This window comes from Lissotriton helveticus, chromosome 2_1, assembly GCF_964261635.1.
Source record: "Lissotriton helveticus chromosome 2_1, aLisHel1.1, whole genome shotgun sequence".
Lineage (NCBI taxonomy): Eukaryota > Metazoa > Chordata > Amphibia > Caudata > Salamandridae > Lissotriton > Lissotriton helveticus.
Window position 1 is genome coordinate 1,510,554,271 of NC_136059.1, and position 18,673 is coordinate 1,510,572,943.

General features: G+C 44.4%; 1 protein-coding gene across 1 annotated transcript in view; it reads right to left on the bottom strand.

Moving 5' to 3' along the window:
- Positions 1–18,673, bottom strand: part of ERI1 (exoribonuclease 1) — a 202,465-nt gene that overhangs the window by 14,065 nt on the left and 169,727 nt on the right. The window contains exon 6 of the mRNA XM_078676421.1: positions 11,707–11,821. Coding sequence (XP_078532547.1) covers positions 11,707–11,821 — 115 coding nt within the window. The remainder of the gene's footprint in view (positions 1–11,706; positions 11,822–18,673) is intronic.

Sequence of the window (18,673 nt, forward strand, 5' to 3'; positions counted from 1 at the left end):
CTGAGTGTGAAACCAGAGCACTGGCTGTTCATTTCAATGTTTAAAGCTTCGGGTGCCCAAAAAGGGTTTGAGAGAAGAAGCAACACATACTTAGGAATCTGATACTGGATGTATCCGGAGTTATCCTTCTAGACCAGGATCATTTCTCAAATGGGCAGCCCTGACAAGTTACTTTCCCTAAATTGAACGTTTTAGATGCAATTCTATTGGTCAGTACCTGAGCCCTAACTGCCTTATACAGTGCTCAAAAATATCTATCAGTTTTGCGCAAAAATCACAATATAACCCTGTTGGATGCATTTTCATCATTAAGGCTTAATTCAACTTTTGGAAATGTCCACTATTTGAAGTGGTGTATGTACATGTGTTTATAAATCTATTATTAAAACAGGCTGGACTGCAATGCACTATTTTTGGAAATCGGTTTTAATTTCAATATTACAATAGGTAGGAATATAAATATGTGCATGGAGTAGGCAGATTTGTCTATAACTGGAACACAAGACAGCTTTTTGTTATAGGCTGTAATCTTTGGAGAGGGGGACAAAGAGCAGGGAGTACATGAAGATTTTGCTGGGCAGCCACAATTTAATGGGTGCATTTCAATGCCATGCCTAGAGGCGGTTGGGTGGGGAGAAGCGCTGAAGTAATACAACAGTAATGGTGGTAATCACTCAAAGGAGTTATTCAGAAAACAAATTCTTTGTGGATCAACAAATCCTGCTGATAAGGATTAGTTACTTACCTGTAATCCTATTTCTCTTCCAGGGGTATACTCATCAAAGTCATAAGCACTGAATTATCTCCGCCCATAAGCGGGAACCCAGAACATATAGCCTAATACATATATATGTGTGAAATATATAAAAAGAGTACATAGTACTTAAGAATTATACACATATACATGTATAAACTAATAATATGCAGCCCTAACCATATCCAATAGGCTAATAAACCCATAATTACAGGTCTTCTGCAGAATGAAAATAACAACATATAATGCAAGAAAATGACCTGAACCTTAGATGCATTCCACAGAAAACAACCTTTTATTTTCATCAAAGAGCAGGTAATAAAAGGCAATTAGCCTAAACAGGCTGCATAAATAAATGACATCCCTGTACAGAAAAGGAGACTGGCACCTCGCCTTTAAGGCCTCAGAGAATCTGAACACTTTGCCTTTAAGGCCTCCAGGAGAACCCTGCTCCCATCATGCCCCACAGGTGACAGTTAGGTCAGTTATTTTGTACGGTATAGGAAAAACGTGCAGGAACCTGTATACAGAATGCAATAATAACATATCAAAAGCAATGCTACTGCTCGCCCGGGGAGGCGCGAGGGTGCTTATGACTTTGATGAGTATACCCCTGGAAGAGAACTAGGATTACAGGTAAGTAACTAATCCTTCTCTTCCAGGGGATACTCATCAATAGTCATAAGCACTGAATAGAGTAGCAAGCTCATACCCACTTCCAAGCGGGCGAACAGAAAATAGAGATTAAATCACTCTGACACATACATTTTAGCTAGTATTAGCAAACAAGTTTCCTAATGAGGCTTGCCCAACCTGAGCATCTGCCTGTGTGTCTGAATCAAGACAGTAATGGCGAGTAAAAGTATGGGCTGAACATCATGTAGCTGCTTTATAAATCTCCGCCATAGGAACATTCCTTAGGAGAGCTGTGGTAAAAGCCTTTCCCCTCGTAGAATAAGCCTTAGGCCTTCCTGACAAAGATCTGTTGGCTAATTGGTAGGCTAGGACAATGCAAGAAACAAACCACCTAGATATGGATCTTTTGGACGCTGCAGACCCCGTGTTAATAGGACCATAGTTAAACAAACGGTCTGACTTTCTCAATGCCTTTGTTCTGTCGAAATAAAACTTGAGAACCATCTTAAGATCTAAAGAATGTAGACATCTTTCTGAAGGATTCGCAGGATTTGGAAAAAAAGTCGGTATAGTTATAGTCTGGTTAATGTGAAAGTCCGACACTACCTTGGGCAAAAAAGCAGGGTGTGTTCTGAGAACTACTCTATTAGCATGAAACACAGTGAAAGGTTCCTTACAACAAAGCACCTGGATCTCGCTCACTCTGCGAGCAGAAGTAATGGCTACCAGGAATGCAACCTTCCAAGTTAAATGTTGTAAGGAAGCTTTGTGAATAGGCTCAAAAGGAGTTCCCATTAACTTAGTTAACACAATATTAAGTTCCCAAGGAGGAGAAGGAGATCTGACTGGAGGATACACTTTTCTTAGGCCTTCCAGAAAGTCTTTCACCACCGGCATCCTAAAGAAAGAAGTCTGGTTAGGTGACTTTCTATAGGCAGTGATCGCTGCAAGATGAACTTTAATAGAGTTAAACTGAAGGCCAGCCTTCGCCAAATGCAGCAAATAAGGCAAAATCACTTGCTCTTGACCTTGGATGGGATCATGTCCTTTGTCCACACACCACAGGAAGAATAGTTTCCATTTTAAAGCATATGACTTCCTCGTAGAAGGACGTTTCGCCTCTTTAAGGATATGCATACAGTCTGGATTTCATTGCAAGTGACCATACTGGATGACTTCAGGAGCCATGCTGCCAACCGTAGGGAGGACAAGTTGGGGTGTACATCTTGTTGATCACTGCTGGTATTAATGGGATCGGAGGAAAAGCGTACAGTAAGTTCTGACACCAATCTATCAAAAGGACATTCCCTTGAAATCCCTAGATTTTACTGCACTCGACGCTACATGCCTCGACGTCGATAAGTTCTTCGACGGCGATCTTGCTTCATACATCGTTGTAGCGGGGAGGCGGGCCGGGAATCGAACCCTTCCCCGGTGCAAGAATGGTGGAACACTAACACACGTCCTACCTCTCTTTCGCCGTCTCAGGATCAATGGGAGACGGAGTCCAACAGCTGGTGGAATCAACCAGAGTCAAAAGGAGAGACTTGTTCCTTTTACGGGGCCGGCTTCGAGGTAGAAGAGGACCGCCCACCAGTCGAGTCACTACTGTGTCAGCCAATCAGCTTCGGAGTCACAGACAAGCCCCCGGATGACGTGCAACCAATGGCTTCGCTAAAAGGACAGGAAGACGGAAGAGCGGTGTGTCCCGGCACCGAGGAGGAGAAGAGCAAAGAGCGAGACGAAGTGAAGAAGACCGAAGGAATTGCGGAGGAGCAGGTAGCAGAGCCAGGAGGCCAACGATACTACGCAGCGCCCAGCCACGCTCGCGGAGTGTGGCTCTCCCAGGTGCGTCACCGTGTGGCAGGGTGGCTGGGGAGGCGGGGCGCTTCCTTGTAGATTTGTACATAACTTACCTTGCCTTTTCATTTCTTTTTGTTTCCCCGTCCTTCCTTTCCCCTCCTCTCTCCCTGAACCCTACCGCTTACCTCCCCGACCTCTCCTCACCGTGCTCCCTCACATGAACCGTCCGACTGCATTGTATATAGTCAGCTCACTTGTAAATAGTCTCACCGGTGTCCTCACTACCAAGGTTACCCCTGGGAAAGCTAAGACGTGCAAGTCCCGGGAGGTCTACAAACCTAGCTGACACCTTGGATCCCGCGGCCTTAGCCAGGGAACGACTCACTCAGAGGAGAAAAAAGACTTTTATTAGAATAAAACCTTCACTACCACGCTCCAGTCTCAGTGTCCCTCCTTCTGAATCGCCACAATCGTTTTAGACGTCGACTTGCTTCTTAAAGGTGTTGTCTTCGACACCGATTTACCTCTTTCCACTGGCCTGGACGTCGACAAAGCTGACGGCGATCTAGACTTCGACCTTACTTTTTTACTCGTTCTCGGCGGTACATAATGACGCCTTTTCTTACTCCTTCCATCAGGAGAAGCAGATCTTCGACGTTTTTTGGGAGAAGAGGGCCTTCCAGATGAAATCTCACTTCCTGGGCATTTTCATGACGTTTCTCCCTCTCCATAAGCCCCAGAAGTTGAATCTTCTCTCTTTCCTTCAGAGTCCTTCTGGAAAGTTTAAGGCAGTGGTAACATTTTTCTATGTAATGCGAGGGAGGCAAACAAACCACACAAACAGAATGAGGGTCTGTTTTGGACATCTTCCCATAGGAAGGACAGTTGTAAAATAAAGGTGGCATAACGGACTAAAAAATAGCTATCAATTAGTCAGAAAAGATTGAAAAATACCACAAACAATCAAAACTGTCGAAAAAAGTAAGAAATAACCAAATTCTGACAGAAAACAATCAAATTCAAGAGAGCTCAAGTTCCAGGTTCCTCTCAGAAAGAGCCGGAAAAAAGAACTGACCTAACTGTCACCTGTGGGGCATGATGGGATCAGGGTTCTCCTGGAGGCCTTAAAGGCAAAGTGTTCAGATTCTCTGAGGCCTTAAAGGCGAGGTGCCAGTCTCCTTTTCTGTACAGGGATTTTATTTATTTATGCAGCCTGTTTAGGCTAATTGCCTTTTATTACCTGCTGATTGATGAAAATAAAAGGTTTTCTTCTGTGGAATGCATCTACGGTTCAGGTCCTTTTCTTGCATTATATGTTATTATTTTCATTCTGCAGAAGACATGTAATTATGGCTTTATTAGCCTATTGGATATGGTTAGGGCTGCATATTATTAGTTTATACATGTATATGCGTATAATTTTTTAGTACTATGTACTCTTTTTATATATTTACACATATATATATGTATTAGGCTATATGTTCCGGGTTCCCGCTTATGGGCGGAGATAATTCAGTGCTTATGACTATTGATGAGTACCCCCTGGAAGAGAACAAATGGTTCTGAAGAATGGGGCACTACAATACAAACACTTGATGTAATTTATAGAGGCAAACTTAAAACAGACTTCATTACGATAAGGAAATACAGTCTCTTCTACTTCATAATAAATGACATTGATGCCCTTTTCTATGCAGTGTCTGGTCCTTTGAATATATAAGGCGACATGCGTGAAGGCCTCTTAGCTTGGGTTTGAGGTTTGCACAGCAATTTCTTCTGTGGAACTTCCGATAGGTGAATCAGATCTGTAAACCACTACAAGTGCCACACTTTCTAGTGATAAAGAGAATTGTTTGTCTTGTCTTGTCTCCCAACAACAAGTCATGCCATTCTGTTTTGTCCAAGATAGTAAACTGATCTATTTAGGAATTTATCCAGTTGTTAAAAGTTTGATTTAAGATGAAGACTGCAATTACTTATTTATGGTTTTCTGGGGTGATTCAACTTACTACCTCAGACTACCTATTCTTTGCTTCTAGCAAATTAACCAGATGTGTATGTCATAAGAATGAAACATGCCATGAGAAAACCTGCACCTTTCTTCCTCCCTTCTTGTTCAGGTGGCACTTATGTTATGAAATGTTGATTTATAGAGTGCACTTGCCAAGTACCGCGGATCAGGTACTGCCGATCGGGAGGAAAATCCTTTTCATATCTAGCGCCAAGGTACTGGAATGAGTTACCCGAGCGTCTGCGTAAAATGGAGACTTAAAGCATCTTCAGGAAACAGCTGAAATCCTTCTTGTTCTAAAATATTTTTACCTTCTTTCTCCATCTTCCTCAGAGATAGTGCTAGGCAAGCGCTGAGATGCCCCCGGGTGAATTTGTGCGTTATAAAAGAGTGCTTAACATAACAAACATAACATTGCCCCCATGTGAGGGTATCCAGGCGCTTGAGCAGGTGTGTAGGTCGACGCAGTGTTGTCTGTCGGAATCAGTATGTTATTGGGCTTCAATGATGGCCTAAACAATTTCAGGAAGAGGTGTGCTGTTGTCAGATCTAGCATACTGATATGAAACCCAGGCTGCTTTTGTAGCCATCGCTATTCAACCTGCAGACTTTCAACTGAGGAAGGACACATCTTTTACTATTTTCTGTGACATTCTTGGTTGTTAAAATACTACTCTCAAAATGATCTGCGTTCAACCATCTTTGCATACAAAACAGTGATGGATGGAATGCTTAAATTTATATCAGCCATTGGTAATCACTCAGGCACTTTTTCTTCTCATGGAAACTTCTACTGTAGATTACTCCCCTTTGGAATAGATACCAAAGCAATAACTGCCAAGGTAGATTGTGCTCTGACCAAAAAGTCCTGCAGGATCGAACGGGCAAAATGCCATCCCTGTTCAATGTGGCTAGCAAGGCAGTAGAGCTTCCTAAACGTGTGCACGGACACACACACATTGGGTCTAGCGGACATCAACAGCAGCTACCCCAAATGCCAACTCAGTGACTGCATTCTTGGCCCTGGTGGATTGGGCAGTCAATCCTTCTAGGGGCTGCTTTTGGCCAATGCATAGCAGACCTTGGCAGAGTGTTTCTGCACCGACTAACTTTTGACTCTTTCTTTGCCAAAAAGAAAACTACAAAAACTTACTGGCTAACCAATATAAAAGCTTAAAGCGCTTTAGGTGCCCAGATAATGGGTCTCTCCGAGGGGTGAGGCTGGGCCAAGAACTTTGGGAGGGTGTGGGATTGCCAAACGTGATAATGAGTTACAACTTTTGGCCGTCCCAGTCCTCAGCACCAATTTGTCCGCAAGGAGGTGAGGTAGGGCTTTTGCACAGGGAGAGCATGGACTTACTTATATGCGAAGAGCAGAAGTGATTGAAGTGATTGCAACAAGGAAGACAGTCTTTAGGGTCAGAAGACAAAACAAACATCGGTGCATCTGCTCAAAGGAAGAACAAATGAGAAATGTCAGGTCCAGATTAATGTCCAACTGTGGTCCCACTGCGGTATCACAAATGGTTTAGTAGAAAACCTTTAATTAACTGCATCACAAGAGATGATTTAACCAGGGACGGTTGCTTGGTAACTGCAGCACAGCCAAATGGTCTAATAAATAACCTTTAATGGTGCCCACCGCAAGGCCTTGAGGAGCCAAAAAAAAAGAAAGAAATAACACTTCCAACAGCTTGGCAATGGTCTGTCCTGCAGACACCACACCATGTCACAAATCTGTCACAGCGCCCAGTGTAAATAGAATTTGCAGATGGGTACCTGGCCACCAGGATGGCATCCACAACTTCGGATGGCACATCAAATGCAGTCAACAGTGGCAGCTCAATCTCCATGTATAGAGGTGTAGAGTGGGCAGGTTCCGGAGGCGAACCCTGTCCTGCTGCTTAGACCGAAGATCCTCCTGAAGTGGTAGTCTAATCGTCAAGCAGACACACATGCTCAGGCTTTCCAGGTACCATACTCTCCTGGCCCTACCCAGGGCCACTAGGATGATTTATGCCCAGTTGCTCCTGCTTTTCCGTCAGAACTTAGGGCAGCAGAGGCAGTGAAAGCATCTCCTAGGGAAGAACTTTGCAGAACCTCCAACGTGTAGAAGTTTGGACCCTGCATTCTCTGAGGTAGCACAAATATCTAGCCATGGTTGTCTCCAGTATTAGAAGACAATCTGTGCCTCCTTAGTATGCGGCTGCCATTTGGGATCAGCCAGATAGCTCTGGCTGAGCCCGTCCACCTTGGCATTTAGTGAGGTGGCCTGATGTTCCAACCACCTTCATAGTCATACAGCCTCCTAACACAGGAACCCACTATGGTCTGCTTGTTGCAGTACCACATGGCAGTGATTTTGTCTGTGAGAACTTGTGCCAGCCTTTCCTTGATGGACGGTATGAAGGCCTTCATTGCCAGACAAATGGGTCTCAACTCCAACAGATTGATATAGAGGAAGTGTTACGCCAGACATCAAAGTACTTGGTTATCCACTTTTCCCAGAGGACCTCCCGACCCAGCACTGATGCATTCATCAGCACGGTCAGCAGTAGGTGGGGAAGTGAGAGGGCTCTTCTGCTGGTCAGGTGGCAATCGAGCAGCCACCACTGCAGGTCTTTTAGAGTCTCCTTCCAAACCTGGATGACATCTGACAGGTTTCTTTGGTACTGGCAAAGTCAGACTTCAGATCTCACGACAGAGCCAGCATATGCCTCCTGGCAACACAGACCAAAAGGATGCACTACGCCAACAAGCCGAGAAGCCCCAGTACAGCTCTCACTTAGATCCAGGACGACGGATGAAACATCAGTATCACAGCTCGAATGTCCTGGACACGTTGCAATTTAGCAAACACCCTGAACTGCACCGTGTCTAAGATATCTCCTATAAAAGGACATTTATACAAAGGACTCGGTGTGACTTCAGCTCGTTGATCAAATGTTAGATGTCATCCAGGTTTGATCAAAACCGCCAACAATGCCAGGAGATTTGCCGTAATCTGGTAGTGGTCAATGAAGGACTGTGGTGCGCCAACGTTCAGGAGCCAGTAGTCGAAGAAGGGAAAGACTGGTAACCACACCTTCGAAGATGGGTGGCGAACACCAGCATTACTTTCATGAAAACCAGAGGGGCGCTGGTAAGGCCGAAGGGGAGCACAACAAACTGAAAATGTTTTAAGCCAACCATAAACCACCGGTAACCTAGGTTGAGACAGCGGGAAGAGCACACGAAAATATGCATCCTGCAAGTCCAAAGCTGCTGTCCAGTTGTCCACATTCCAGGCAGACAGAAACTGGCCAGATTGAGCATTTTAAATGTGTCCTTCTGCCTCAAGGAGTTCAGAATGTGACGGTCTAAAAAAGCATCCACCCCTCTTCGACATGTGGAAACAGCAGGAGTAACAACTGATCCAGGTTTCTGAACCCAGATCGCTCTTGCAATCGTAAAGCAAAGATACACTAGGGATAGTACCAGTCCCAGATGGCCACCCGGTTTAGAGCCAGTGGCTATGCAGGATGCAGAGCACTGTAGATGAATTAGGCAATAAGCAGGGGGCTGTAGACCTTTCTGAGGAGCCGCAGGATGCTCTAACAAATAAATACATAAAAGGAGACGGAAAGAATGAAACAGGACCCATAGAATTAACAAATGGGAAACTGATGGACCGTCAACCACTCCCAGAGCTGAAGTATTCTTGTTTTCAGGAAGACAAATCCCCGTCAGCTCTGGGATACTGATGTGGAACATGGTACTCTCTCCTCGCAAGGATTGTCACCACAAGATCACATAGGTCTGTCCTCATCCGGTAAGGAATGCTTCCATGATGACCATGACTTGCCTAGAATCCAGCCTATATGGCTCACCAACTGAAAGGCCAAGACCTCTAAAGGGGACAGTTGTTTACCTCAGTGGGAAGAAAGGAGGGGCTCTGCTGCTACCCAAAGAACAGGTATCCTGGTTACCTGAAGCAACATTGCATGGGGCTCTACCTCGAGTCAGATACCATAAACAAAAAAGGCATGATAGCATCAAACCAAAGAAAAACAGAAGAGACAGGAATGTAATGGATCCTAAAGACCTGTTCTGAGAGGAAAAAGGTACCGAAATACAAATGCCCTACACTCGAGCCAGGAGCTGGAAGGCAGGGCATTCACTAGAAATCTTAAATTGTGCAAAAACTTGAAGTGCTTCAGAGAGAAATACTTATGCCAGTCATTACCAGAGGAAAAAGTCATGGATACCCTGCCTCTGGATATTCAAGGGAACTACTGCAATGACTGTTGTTGAGACTATAAATGCTCAAACTGAGGAAAATGCTGCCCTTCCACCATGTATCGCAAACTTTTACAGTGGCACCCTGCTATGGGTATATGGAAGCATGCATCATAGAGGTCACACTGCCCTCTAACTCCAGCAGCTGTAGGATCTATGTCACCCATGCCACGGTGATCATTTTGAAGCTCTGCTTTTGAATGAATCGGTTAAAAAAAAAAAAAAAAAGATTCAGTATCACAAACACCTCCACTCATCTTAGGTAACAGTAAACAGCTGGAATTAACTCCTCAGTCCACCGGGAAGAGCAAAGCTCTTTCCAGGTCCCCTTTCTGTAGCAAAAAATTGCATTGCTCTTCAAGATGGCTGTAGAAGGTAAGAGGAGCATTGAGAATCTGGGACATGAGGAGATTCCCGCAATAATGGATGAAAACCAGCATCAGTCAAAAGTGGTGATCTTCCACTTTAGCCATAACCTTGGCAACCTCATCACTTCTGGGGCATTGCACGTTTGGTAGATGAACATTTCAAGCTTTAGTGTTGCTGGTGTGGATGACAAATATCTCTCCTGACTCTACAGTGTGATCCTGCTTGTACCTCTTCTTCGCTCAGCTAGCAGTCATGGAGTAGCTACTCATATAGCAAGAGCTTGGGCATTGATACCAGTAGCATGTTGTAGCCTGTAAACTTGTGGTCCTGCAGGTGGCCCGGCCTCATGTGGAAAACTAATGCAAGCAGTGGCCTTTCTCTGTTTAAAAGTATCCTGGGAGATATCCACTTTCTTCATTAGAACAGTCACTGGCCTTCGAAAGCCACATACAAAAGCCATCCTGCAATCACCTGGAAAGCCAGATCTGAACAGGAGGACAGCTCCAATTTCCATCAATATGGGAACAATGTCAACTATGGTCATATGTAATATGCGGACTGCTTGGACCCGCAAAAGCCATCCAAAAGTAACTAGAAGGAACTCTCTTTTCAACTGGTCAGGTTAGTGTGATACCACCAACCCTGTCATTCCTACAAAAATCATGCTAGTATCAAAAGAGTATACAAGAGGCAGCAGGCTCCTGGAGGCAAACCACTTTCTGCACATCTGGTCTACTTTTTTATATTAGTTGTCAGGGCCACAGACAGGAAGGATTTCAGTTTGGTTCAGGAGGCCTGTACTCCAAGAGTTGGTTTACTGGCAGCCTGGAAATGCACTGCCAGTGGGTAATGCAGCTGGGCTCAGACTGACACTGTGGCCAGTTGAGTGTCATTAAAAAGCAATAGAGGCTTAATCAATTATTTAGTTGTGATCATTGTTAATCAGAGGTCCTGGAGGTGTGTCAGTAGAAGGCAAATGTTGGACTGTGTTCAGGAACATGCCAAGAAAACAAACCTGTACAAGCTGACAGAGGCACTTAAACTTAGAAAACTCCCCTCAGAGTATTACCACCCTGCTGCCAGATCAATTAGCAAACTAGCTTCAAAATCTAAGGGCAAAATACAGTTGGCCACCTCAGTAAGTTGTTGTCACTGTTAGGCTTGTAAAACCACAATGCACCCATAGTGAGCTTAAAGGGGCCTCTATCACTGTAAATTCCATGGAGGGTTCTTATTCCTGGTTTCTCTAACAAAGTGGAATTCTGTCATAGCTGTGTGAAGGCAATGGTCAGTGACAGATTTGGGAAGAGCTGCAGAACAGAGTGCCAAGGCCAGACATCAAAAGCACCATACCCTGCATGGCACTAAGTTCTTAGGATCCAGTACCATTTGATGCTCATAGATACAGCGCTAATGTTGCAGGAACAAGCCAATGGCAGAGCTTGATCCAAACCAAGACCCAGCCAAAAATCCGTTCACAGTGAGGGGTGTGGCACCAGAAGTCTCAACAATTTTAAACATGGTGGCCCTGAAGGCATTCACCTCTGATGCACAAAAAGTTGCAGAGAAAAAAGTGACCTCACAGTTACGTAAGTCTAGTGTGCTTTAACACAAAACTTCACAATTATGCCACCTTGACCTCAGTGGAAGTTATGTGGGCCTCTAAGCGTCGCACATCAGCAAGGGCAATGATATGAAATTTGCATCTGCCTGTTAAATGAAACATGAAAAGGTACAGTACTTATCAATATTCGCCAGTTTGCTAGATCAGTTCACTTGACTGGATTGACCCTGTAGGACTGTCATTATGCTAAAATTCAATGTTCACATTTTCTAGCGTCAAAACTATACAGACCTTATAATAATTTCCATAAGCTTTCCGTATGTTTATCCATTTTTTGGCAAAACGAGGGAACTTGAGCCGACTGGTACGACACTGCATATTCAGAAATTTGCTCATATCCCAAGACCTGCAAAGGATAAGGGGAAGCAACGAAAATCAAACTGAGAATTGAGCACCAGGAAAATTCCCAAAAAGATCTTTACTAGAAACCTGGACACAGAAGACAAATGTTTTAGTCTACGTTATTGTTTATGATCGAGAACAATACAGAACCCAAAAGGTAGCAATTCACACATAATTTTGACATATTACATCTTCCAACAGTAACATAGATAATCTCTAGTATCAAACAAGCATTTGCAATGCATAAGGTCTCGCATTAGGAAAGTTTGAGCTATTGGTATTTTAAATGACACATTTTTTATATATGTGTTGGTTTTGAAAATAGCAAAAATAATAGCTTTGTCATTTACAATGCCAATAGTTATAACTTGTGACACCTATAGCATTTGTAATGCAATATGTGTTGTATTCACGTGACTTAGATGTATTGATATTACAAATAACAATGGCTTTGAATTTTTTAAATAATTAATACTTAAATAAAAGTTATTGTAATTTATAATGGCAATAGCTTAAACTTTTGTAAATAACTTTTGTGAAGAATATGTTCAGTGTATTTTATTGTGACGAAAATTCAAGAACAGAAGTGAAATACTAACCTCTTTTTGTGACATTTGTAATAAAGCTTGAAACATTGAGAGATCATATTTGACCCAGTTGTTGGTAAATGGTTGCACAGATTGATGCTGTGGTGGGGCTGAGAGATGTTGTGGTGGCGACTAGTGATGCTGTGGCATTCAATGATCCTGTGGTAGCGCATAGTGATGTTGTTGTGCCCCTTAGTGATGCTGTGGTGATGCGATAGATAGAGTGAGTGGGATAGATAGATAGAGTGAGTGGGATAGATAGATAGAGTGAGGGCGATAGAGAGATTGAGTGAGCGAGATAGATAGATAGATAGATAGATAGATAGGAGTGAGGGCGATAGATAGCTAGACAGATAGAGTGCTGGCGATAGATAGATAGCGTGAGGGCGATAAATAGATAGAGTGAGGGCGATAGATAGATAAATTGATAGATAGAGTGAGGGCGATAGATAGATAAATTGATAGATAGAGTGAGGGCGATTAGATAGATAGAGTGAGGGCGATTAGATAGATAGAGTGAGGGCGATTAGATAGATAGAGTGAGGGCGATTAGATAGATAGAGTGAGGGCGATTAGATAGATAGAGTGAGGGCGATAGATAGAGTGAGGGCGATAGATAGAGTGAGGGCGATAGATAGAGTGAGGGCGATAGATAGAGTGAGGGCGATAGATAGAGTGAGGGCGATAGATAGAGTGAGGGCGATAGATAGAGTGAGGGCGATAGAGTGAGGGCGATAGATAGAGTGAGGGCGATAGATAGAGTGAGGGCGATAGATAGAGTGAGGGCGATAGATAGAGTGAGGGCGATAAGATAGATAGACTGAGGCCGATAGATAGAGTGAGGGCGATAGATAGACAGAGTGAGGGCGATAGATCGATAGACAGATAGAGTGAGGGCGATAGATCGATAGACAGATAGAGTGAGGGCGATAGATAGATAGATAGTTGTGTGTGTGGTTGTGTGTGGTTGTGGTTGTGTGTGTGGTTGTGGTTATGTGTGCGTGGTTGTGTGTGTGTGGTTGTGTGTGTTATGCTTTGTTTTTCTATGTTTTGTTATGCTATGTTTTGTTGTGTTTGGTATGCTATGTTTTGCTAGGCTATGATATGTTTTGTTTTGTTATGCTATGCTAATTTTTGTTATGTTATGCTATGTTTTGTTATGCTATGCAATGTTTTGTTTTGCTATTCTATGCTTTGTTTTGTTATGCTATGCTATGTTTTTTTGCTATCCTATGCTATGCTTTGTTATGCTATGCTATGTTGTGTTGTGTTGTGTTTTGCTATGCTTCGTTTTGTTATGCTATGTTTTGTTATGCTATGTTTTGTTATGCTATGCTATGTTTTGTTATGCTATGCTTTGTTATGCTTTGTTATGCTATGCTATGTTTTGCTATGCTTTGTTTTGCTATGCTATGTTTTGTTGTGTTTGATATGCCATGTTTTGCTATGCCATGTTTTGTTATGGCATGTTTTGTTATGCCATGTTTTGTTAGGCTATGTTTTGTTTTGCTATCCTATGCTTTGTTTTGTTATGCTATGCTCTGTTTAGTTTTTCTATCCTATGCTATGTTGTGTTTTGTTATGCTATGCTATGTTATGTTGTGTTTTGTTATGCTATGCTGTGTTTTGTTATGCTATGCTATGTTTTGTTATGCTATTTTTTGTTATGCTATGTTTTGTTGTGCTTTATTACGCTATGCTTGGTTATGCTGTGCTTGGTTATGCTGTGCTTGGTTATGCTGTGCTTGGTTATGCTGTGCTTGGTTATGCTGTGCTTGGTTGTGCTGTGCTTGGTTGTGCTGTGCTTGGTTGTGCTGTGCTTGGTTGTGCTTGGTTGTGCTGTGCTTGGCTGTGCTTGGTTGTGCTTGGTTGTGCTGTGCTGTGTTGTGCTGTGTTTTGCTGTGCTTTGCTGTGCTGTGTTTTGCTGTGCTTTGTTTTGCTGTGTTTTGCTGTGCTGTGCTTTGCTGTGCTGTGTTTTGCTGTGCTGTGTTTTGCTGTGCTGTTTTGCTGTGCTGTGCTGTTTTGCTGTGCTGTGCTGTTTTGCTGTGCTGTGCTGTTTTGCTGTGCTGTGCTGTTTTGCTGTGCTGTGTTTTGCTGTGCTGTGTTTTGCTGTGCTTTGCTGTGCTGTGTTTTGCTGTGCTGTGCTTTGCTGTGCTGTGTTTTGCTTTGCTGTGCTGTGTTTTGCTGTGCTGTGCTGTGCTGTCCTGTGCTGTGTTTTGCTGTGCTGTGCTGTGTTGTGCTGTGTTGTGCTGTGTTGTGCTGTGTTGTGCTGTGTTGTGCTGTGCTGTGTTTTGCTGTGCTGTGCTTTGCTGTGTTTTGCTGTGCTGTGCTGTCCTGTGCTGTGTTTTGCTGTCCTGTGCTGTGTTTTGCTGTGCTGTGTTGTGTTTTGCTGTGCTTGGTTGTGCTGTGCTGTGTTTTGCTGTGCTGTGTTGTGTTTTGCTGTGCTTGGTTGTGCTGTGCTGTGTTTTGCTGTGTTTTGCTGTGCTGTGTTTTGCTGTGCTGTGTTTTGCTGTGCTGTGTTTTGCTGTGCTGTGTTTTGCTGTGCTGTGCTTTGCTGTGCTGTGTTTTGCTGTGCTGTTTTGCTGTGCTGTGCTGTTTTGCTGTGCTGTGCTGTTTTGCTGTGCTGTGCTGTTTTGCTGTGCTGTGCTGTTTTGCTGTGCTGTGTTTTGCTGTGCTGTGTTTTGCTGTGCTATGCTTTGCTGTGCTGTGTTTTGCTGTGCTGTGTTTTGCTGTGTTTTGCTGTGCTGTGTTTTGCTGTGCTGTGTTTTGCTGTGCTGTGCTTTGCTGTGTTTTGCTGTGCTGTGCTGTGTTTTGCTGTGCTGTGTTTTGCTGTGCTGTGCTTTGCTGTGCTGTGTTTTGCTGTGCTTTGCTGTGCTGTGTTTTGCTGTGCTGTGTTGTGATGTGCTGTGTTTTGCTGTGCTGTGCTGTGTTTTGCTGTGCTTTGCTGTGCTTTGCCGTGCTGTGTTTTTCCGTGCTGTGTTTTGCTGTGCTGTGCTGTGTTTTGCTGTGCTGTGCTGTGCTTTGCTGTGCTCTGCTGTGCTGTGTTTTGCTGTGCTGTGTTGTGCTGTGTTGGGTTTTGCTGTGCTGTGTTTTGTTGTACTGTGTTTTGCTGTGCTGTGTTTTGATATGCTGTGCTTTGCTGTGCTGTGCTTTGCTGTGTTTTGCTGTGTTGTGCTGTGTTGTGCTTTGCTGTGCTGTGTTTTGCTGTGCTGTGCTGTGTTTTGCTGTGCTGTGCTGTGCTGTGTTTTGCTGTGCTGTCCTGTGCTGTGTTTTGCTGTGCTGTGTTGTGCTGTGTTTTGCTGTGCTGTGTTTTGCTGTGCTGTGTTTTGCTGTGCTGTGTTTTGATATGCTGTGCTGTGTTTTGCTGTGCTGTGTTTTGCTGTGTTTTGCTGTGCTGTGCGGTGTTGTGCTGTGTTTTGCTGTGCTGTGTTTTGCTGTGCTGTGCTGTGTTTTGCTGTGCTGTGCTTTGCTGTGTTTTGCTGTGCTGTTGTGGAAAAGTAAATTTTGCCATGTTCTGTGTCCCTACGCGTCCTCCATCATATGTTATCTGTGCATGATTAATATGCATATGTATTCCCCATGTTTGATTAAAGACGCAATTACAGTTGTGTCCACCTCTAGTATGTCAGTTTCCAGTTCTCGTGAATACTACGAATATCAGGCCTATGTAAAGCTACGTTGCCACGTTTCTCAGTGTGCACGTTATTCCATTGTAAAGTCCCCGTTTCTAGGCCTCAAAAGGGCCCGGACACCAGATTCAGCTCCTGTCTCCTGAAGCCTCGCTGAGGAGCGATACAGCCCCCACCTGTATCCTCGACCCTTCACTTACTTCCTGCCTCGCAGTGCCCGGCTCAGCCTAGCTCTGCCTCTGAGTCTGCCAAGAGTATGTTATGATTCCAGTTATCAGTTCAGCCCTCCTTCTCTGCATTCCTAAGCTACTGAACTGCATCAATAGTTTCCGTCATTGTCTAGCCTTTACGTCTCCATGTAAGAGAAATACTGCATTTAATGGTCATTTAATATTCTTCATCACGCACTACATGTAGAATAATGCATGCTCTAGTCTTAGAGTCTGTTCGCCTTTACCCCGATAACTTTTGGATTCTATCAACATGTTCTCTAAACATCAGATACTAGATACTGTTTAGGTACATGTCGCCCTGACTCTCCAGACTCAGTCTCTGCTCCTAGCACAGAGTTCGAAGCCCCCAGCTTCTCCTAGTAATACGTCATTGCCAGTTTGCGCGCACCATCAGGTTAGAGGTCCCGGCTCCTTAGGTAGCCCCCTCCATGTTTCCGCCCCATTCATGACATATTCTGTTACGTTTGCATCACATGTCTATGTATACGCCCTGTTACACCTACTTTCACCCTTATCTTTCGCGACTGCTATTGACCACACCCACTGCTCCGCCTATCGTATGTATTATAATGCAACTGTTTTAGTATATATGATCGTGCACTGTTATTAAATGTTACGCCGATTACGCCGATTCCGATCCTGCCCCCGGCAGCGCTGCCATCCTATTCCTGTGCAGGTTGTCCTGTTCCTGTCCTTATGCTGTATTAAACCTGCAAAACTCCTACTACCTCGAATCTTGACTCTTATTTATTGAGCTATCTGTTATTCATTTATTTATTCAAAAATAGAGGTATTATTTATTTATTTACCACATAATGGCGCCCGAATAGGGACTTGCCCTTTCCCCACGCGTCGGTGAAGCCACGCCGACCCCCTGACCCTCTGCAGTCGTGACGGAACTCTTCTGCGCACCGGCAGATATTTCTGCTTCAAGTATCCCTCAGGCCCACGGAGGAGACGGAGGAGGCGGTCCAGCATCCAGACGAGGCGGTGGAGGAACGCGGCGAGTCCCGACCAGAGCCCAAGCCGAGAGTCCAAGGTCCGAGGTATCTGGAGGTCCACCCGTAACTGAAGTCCGAAGTTCGTCGTCCGTCGTCGTTGCAGCCCCGTCCAGTCTGAGGCCTTCCGTTCTTGCTGCCCGGTGAGTACCATTACTGGGGTAGTATCTAGACAGGGTCGATCTAATTGACTCTGGTCCGTGGGTTGGTGGTACACAGACCCACAAACGAAGTGTCCACTTCGGTGGATGCGGGTCCTGACGTGTCTCTTTATGAGACCGGTAAGTTTCGTACTGTTTCAGCAGTGCATCTAGTTTCTGTTCTAGTCAGTTCTGTTCTCGAGAAAATTCATGTATTCTGTTTTCCGTATTCCAGGTGGTATTCTGTTCGAACTGTTATTTTAAATGTTCTTCACGTACTTTGATGTCGTGGTATGAGTGTGAAGTAGTTATCGTGTTTATTATGTATTGTATTGTGTCCAGATTATAGTTCAGTCATGCCGCTCTTTTCAAAACTGCGTCAGTTGAGAACTAGAAAAGGTCTGCTAGAAGCAGCAGTTCCTGTCCCGCCTAGGGACAGTCCAGGTCATTTCATGTATCAGAAGCATGGCATAAGCGCCATATTGTATCTAGATTTATGGGTCGAGTATACCAAACAGTTAGAGGAAAAGTATAGATGGCCTGTGTCAGGCACATGGGATGCCGAGTGCATCATGAGAGTAGAAGAAGCATTATGGAAAAAGAAAGCCAGACAGTCACAGAAAGATGCCATCGAGTTATGGCGCAAAGAATCTCATAAAAGAACCGAAAAAGAAATCAGAAAGTCAGAATTAAGTAGAGAATCCTTAGAACGAGCCCAAGAAAAAGAACTAATCGAGATAGGTGAACAAGTTAAAGCCGAACAGTCAGACAGACAGAGGAATGCCCTTATTAAGGGTATGTATCCTCTTCTTGCCGAGGGTTTGCCAAAAGCGACCCCAGAGGCATTCAGTAATTTCCCGCCACCATTAGTTCCGACCAAGCTACGTCACAAACCGACCGCAGCTGATATTTTCATTTCGTCCTATTTGGACGACACAGTCCCGGAATATGCAAATCCTGTTCGCGCTCCGCCAGTCCCTGTAAATCAGGCACTTCCCGTTCCTCCAGACACCGGGGTACCCCTTGCAGTGCCTGCTACGGTCCCCCAGGTCCAGTCCGCCATACCAGTTCAGTCCGCATTTCAATTTCCCGCCACCCTAGTACGAAGAGTATCAGTTGACGATTCTAGTTTAGGGGCCGCAGGAGGAGGTCCTCCTCAAACCCCGCCGCCACACAAGCGCTTAACGTCAGTCGAATTACATGCTCAAGCGTCACAGCGCACGCCCAGATATCAGTCTGTTGCAGAAATAAGGAAAGCCCTTACCGAAT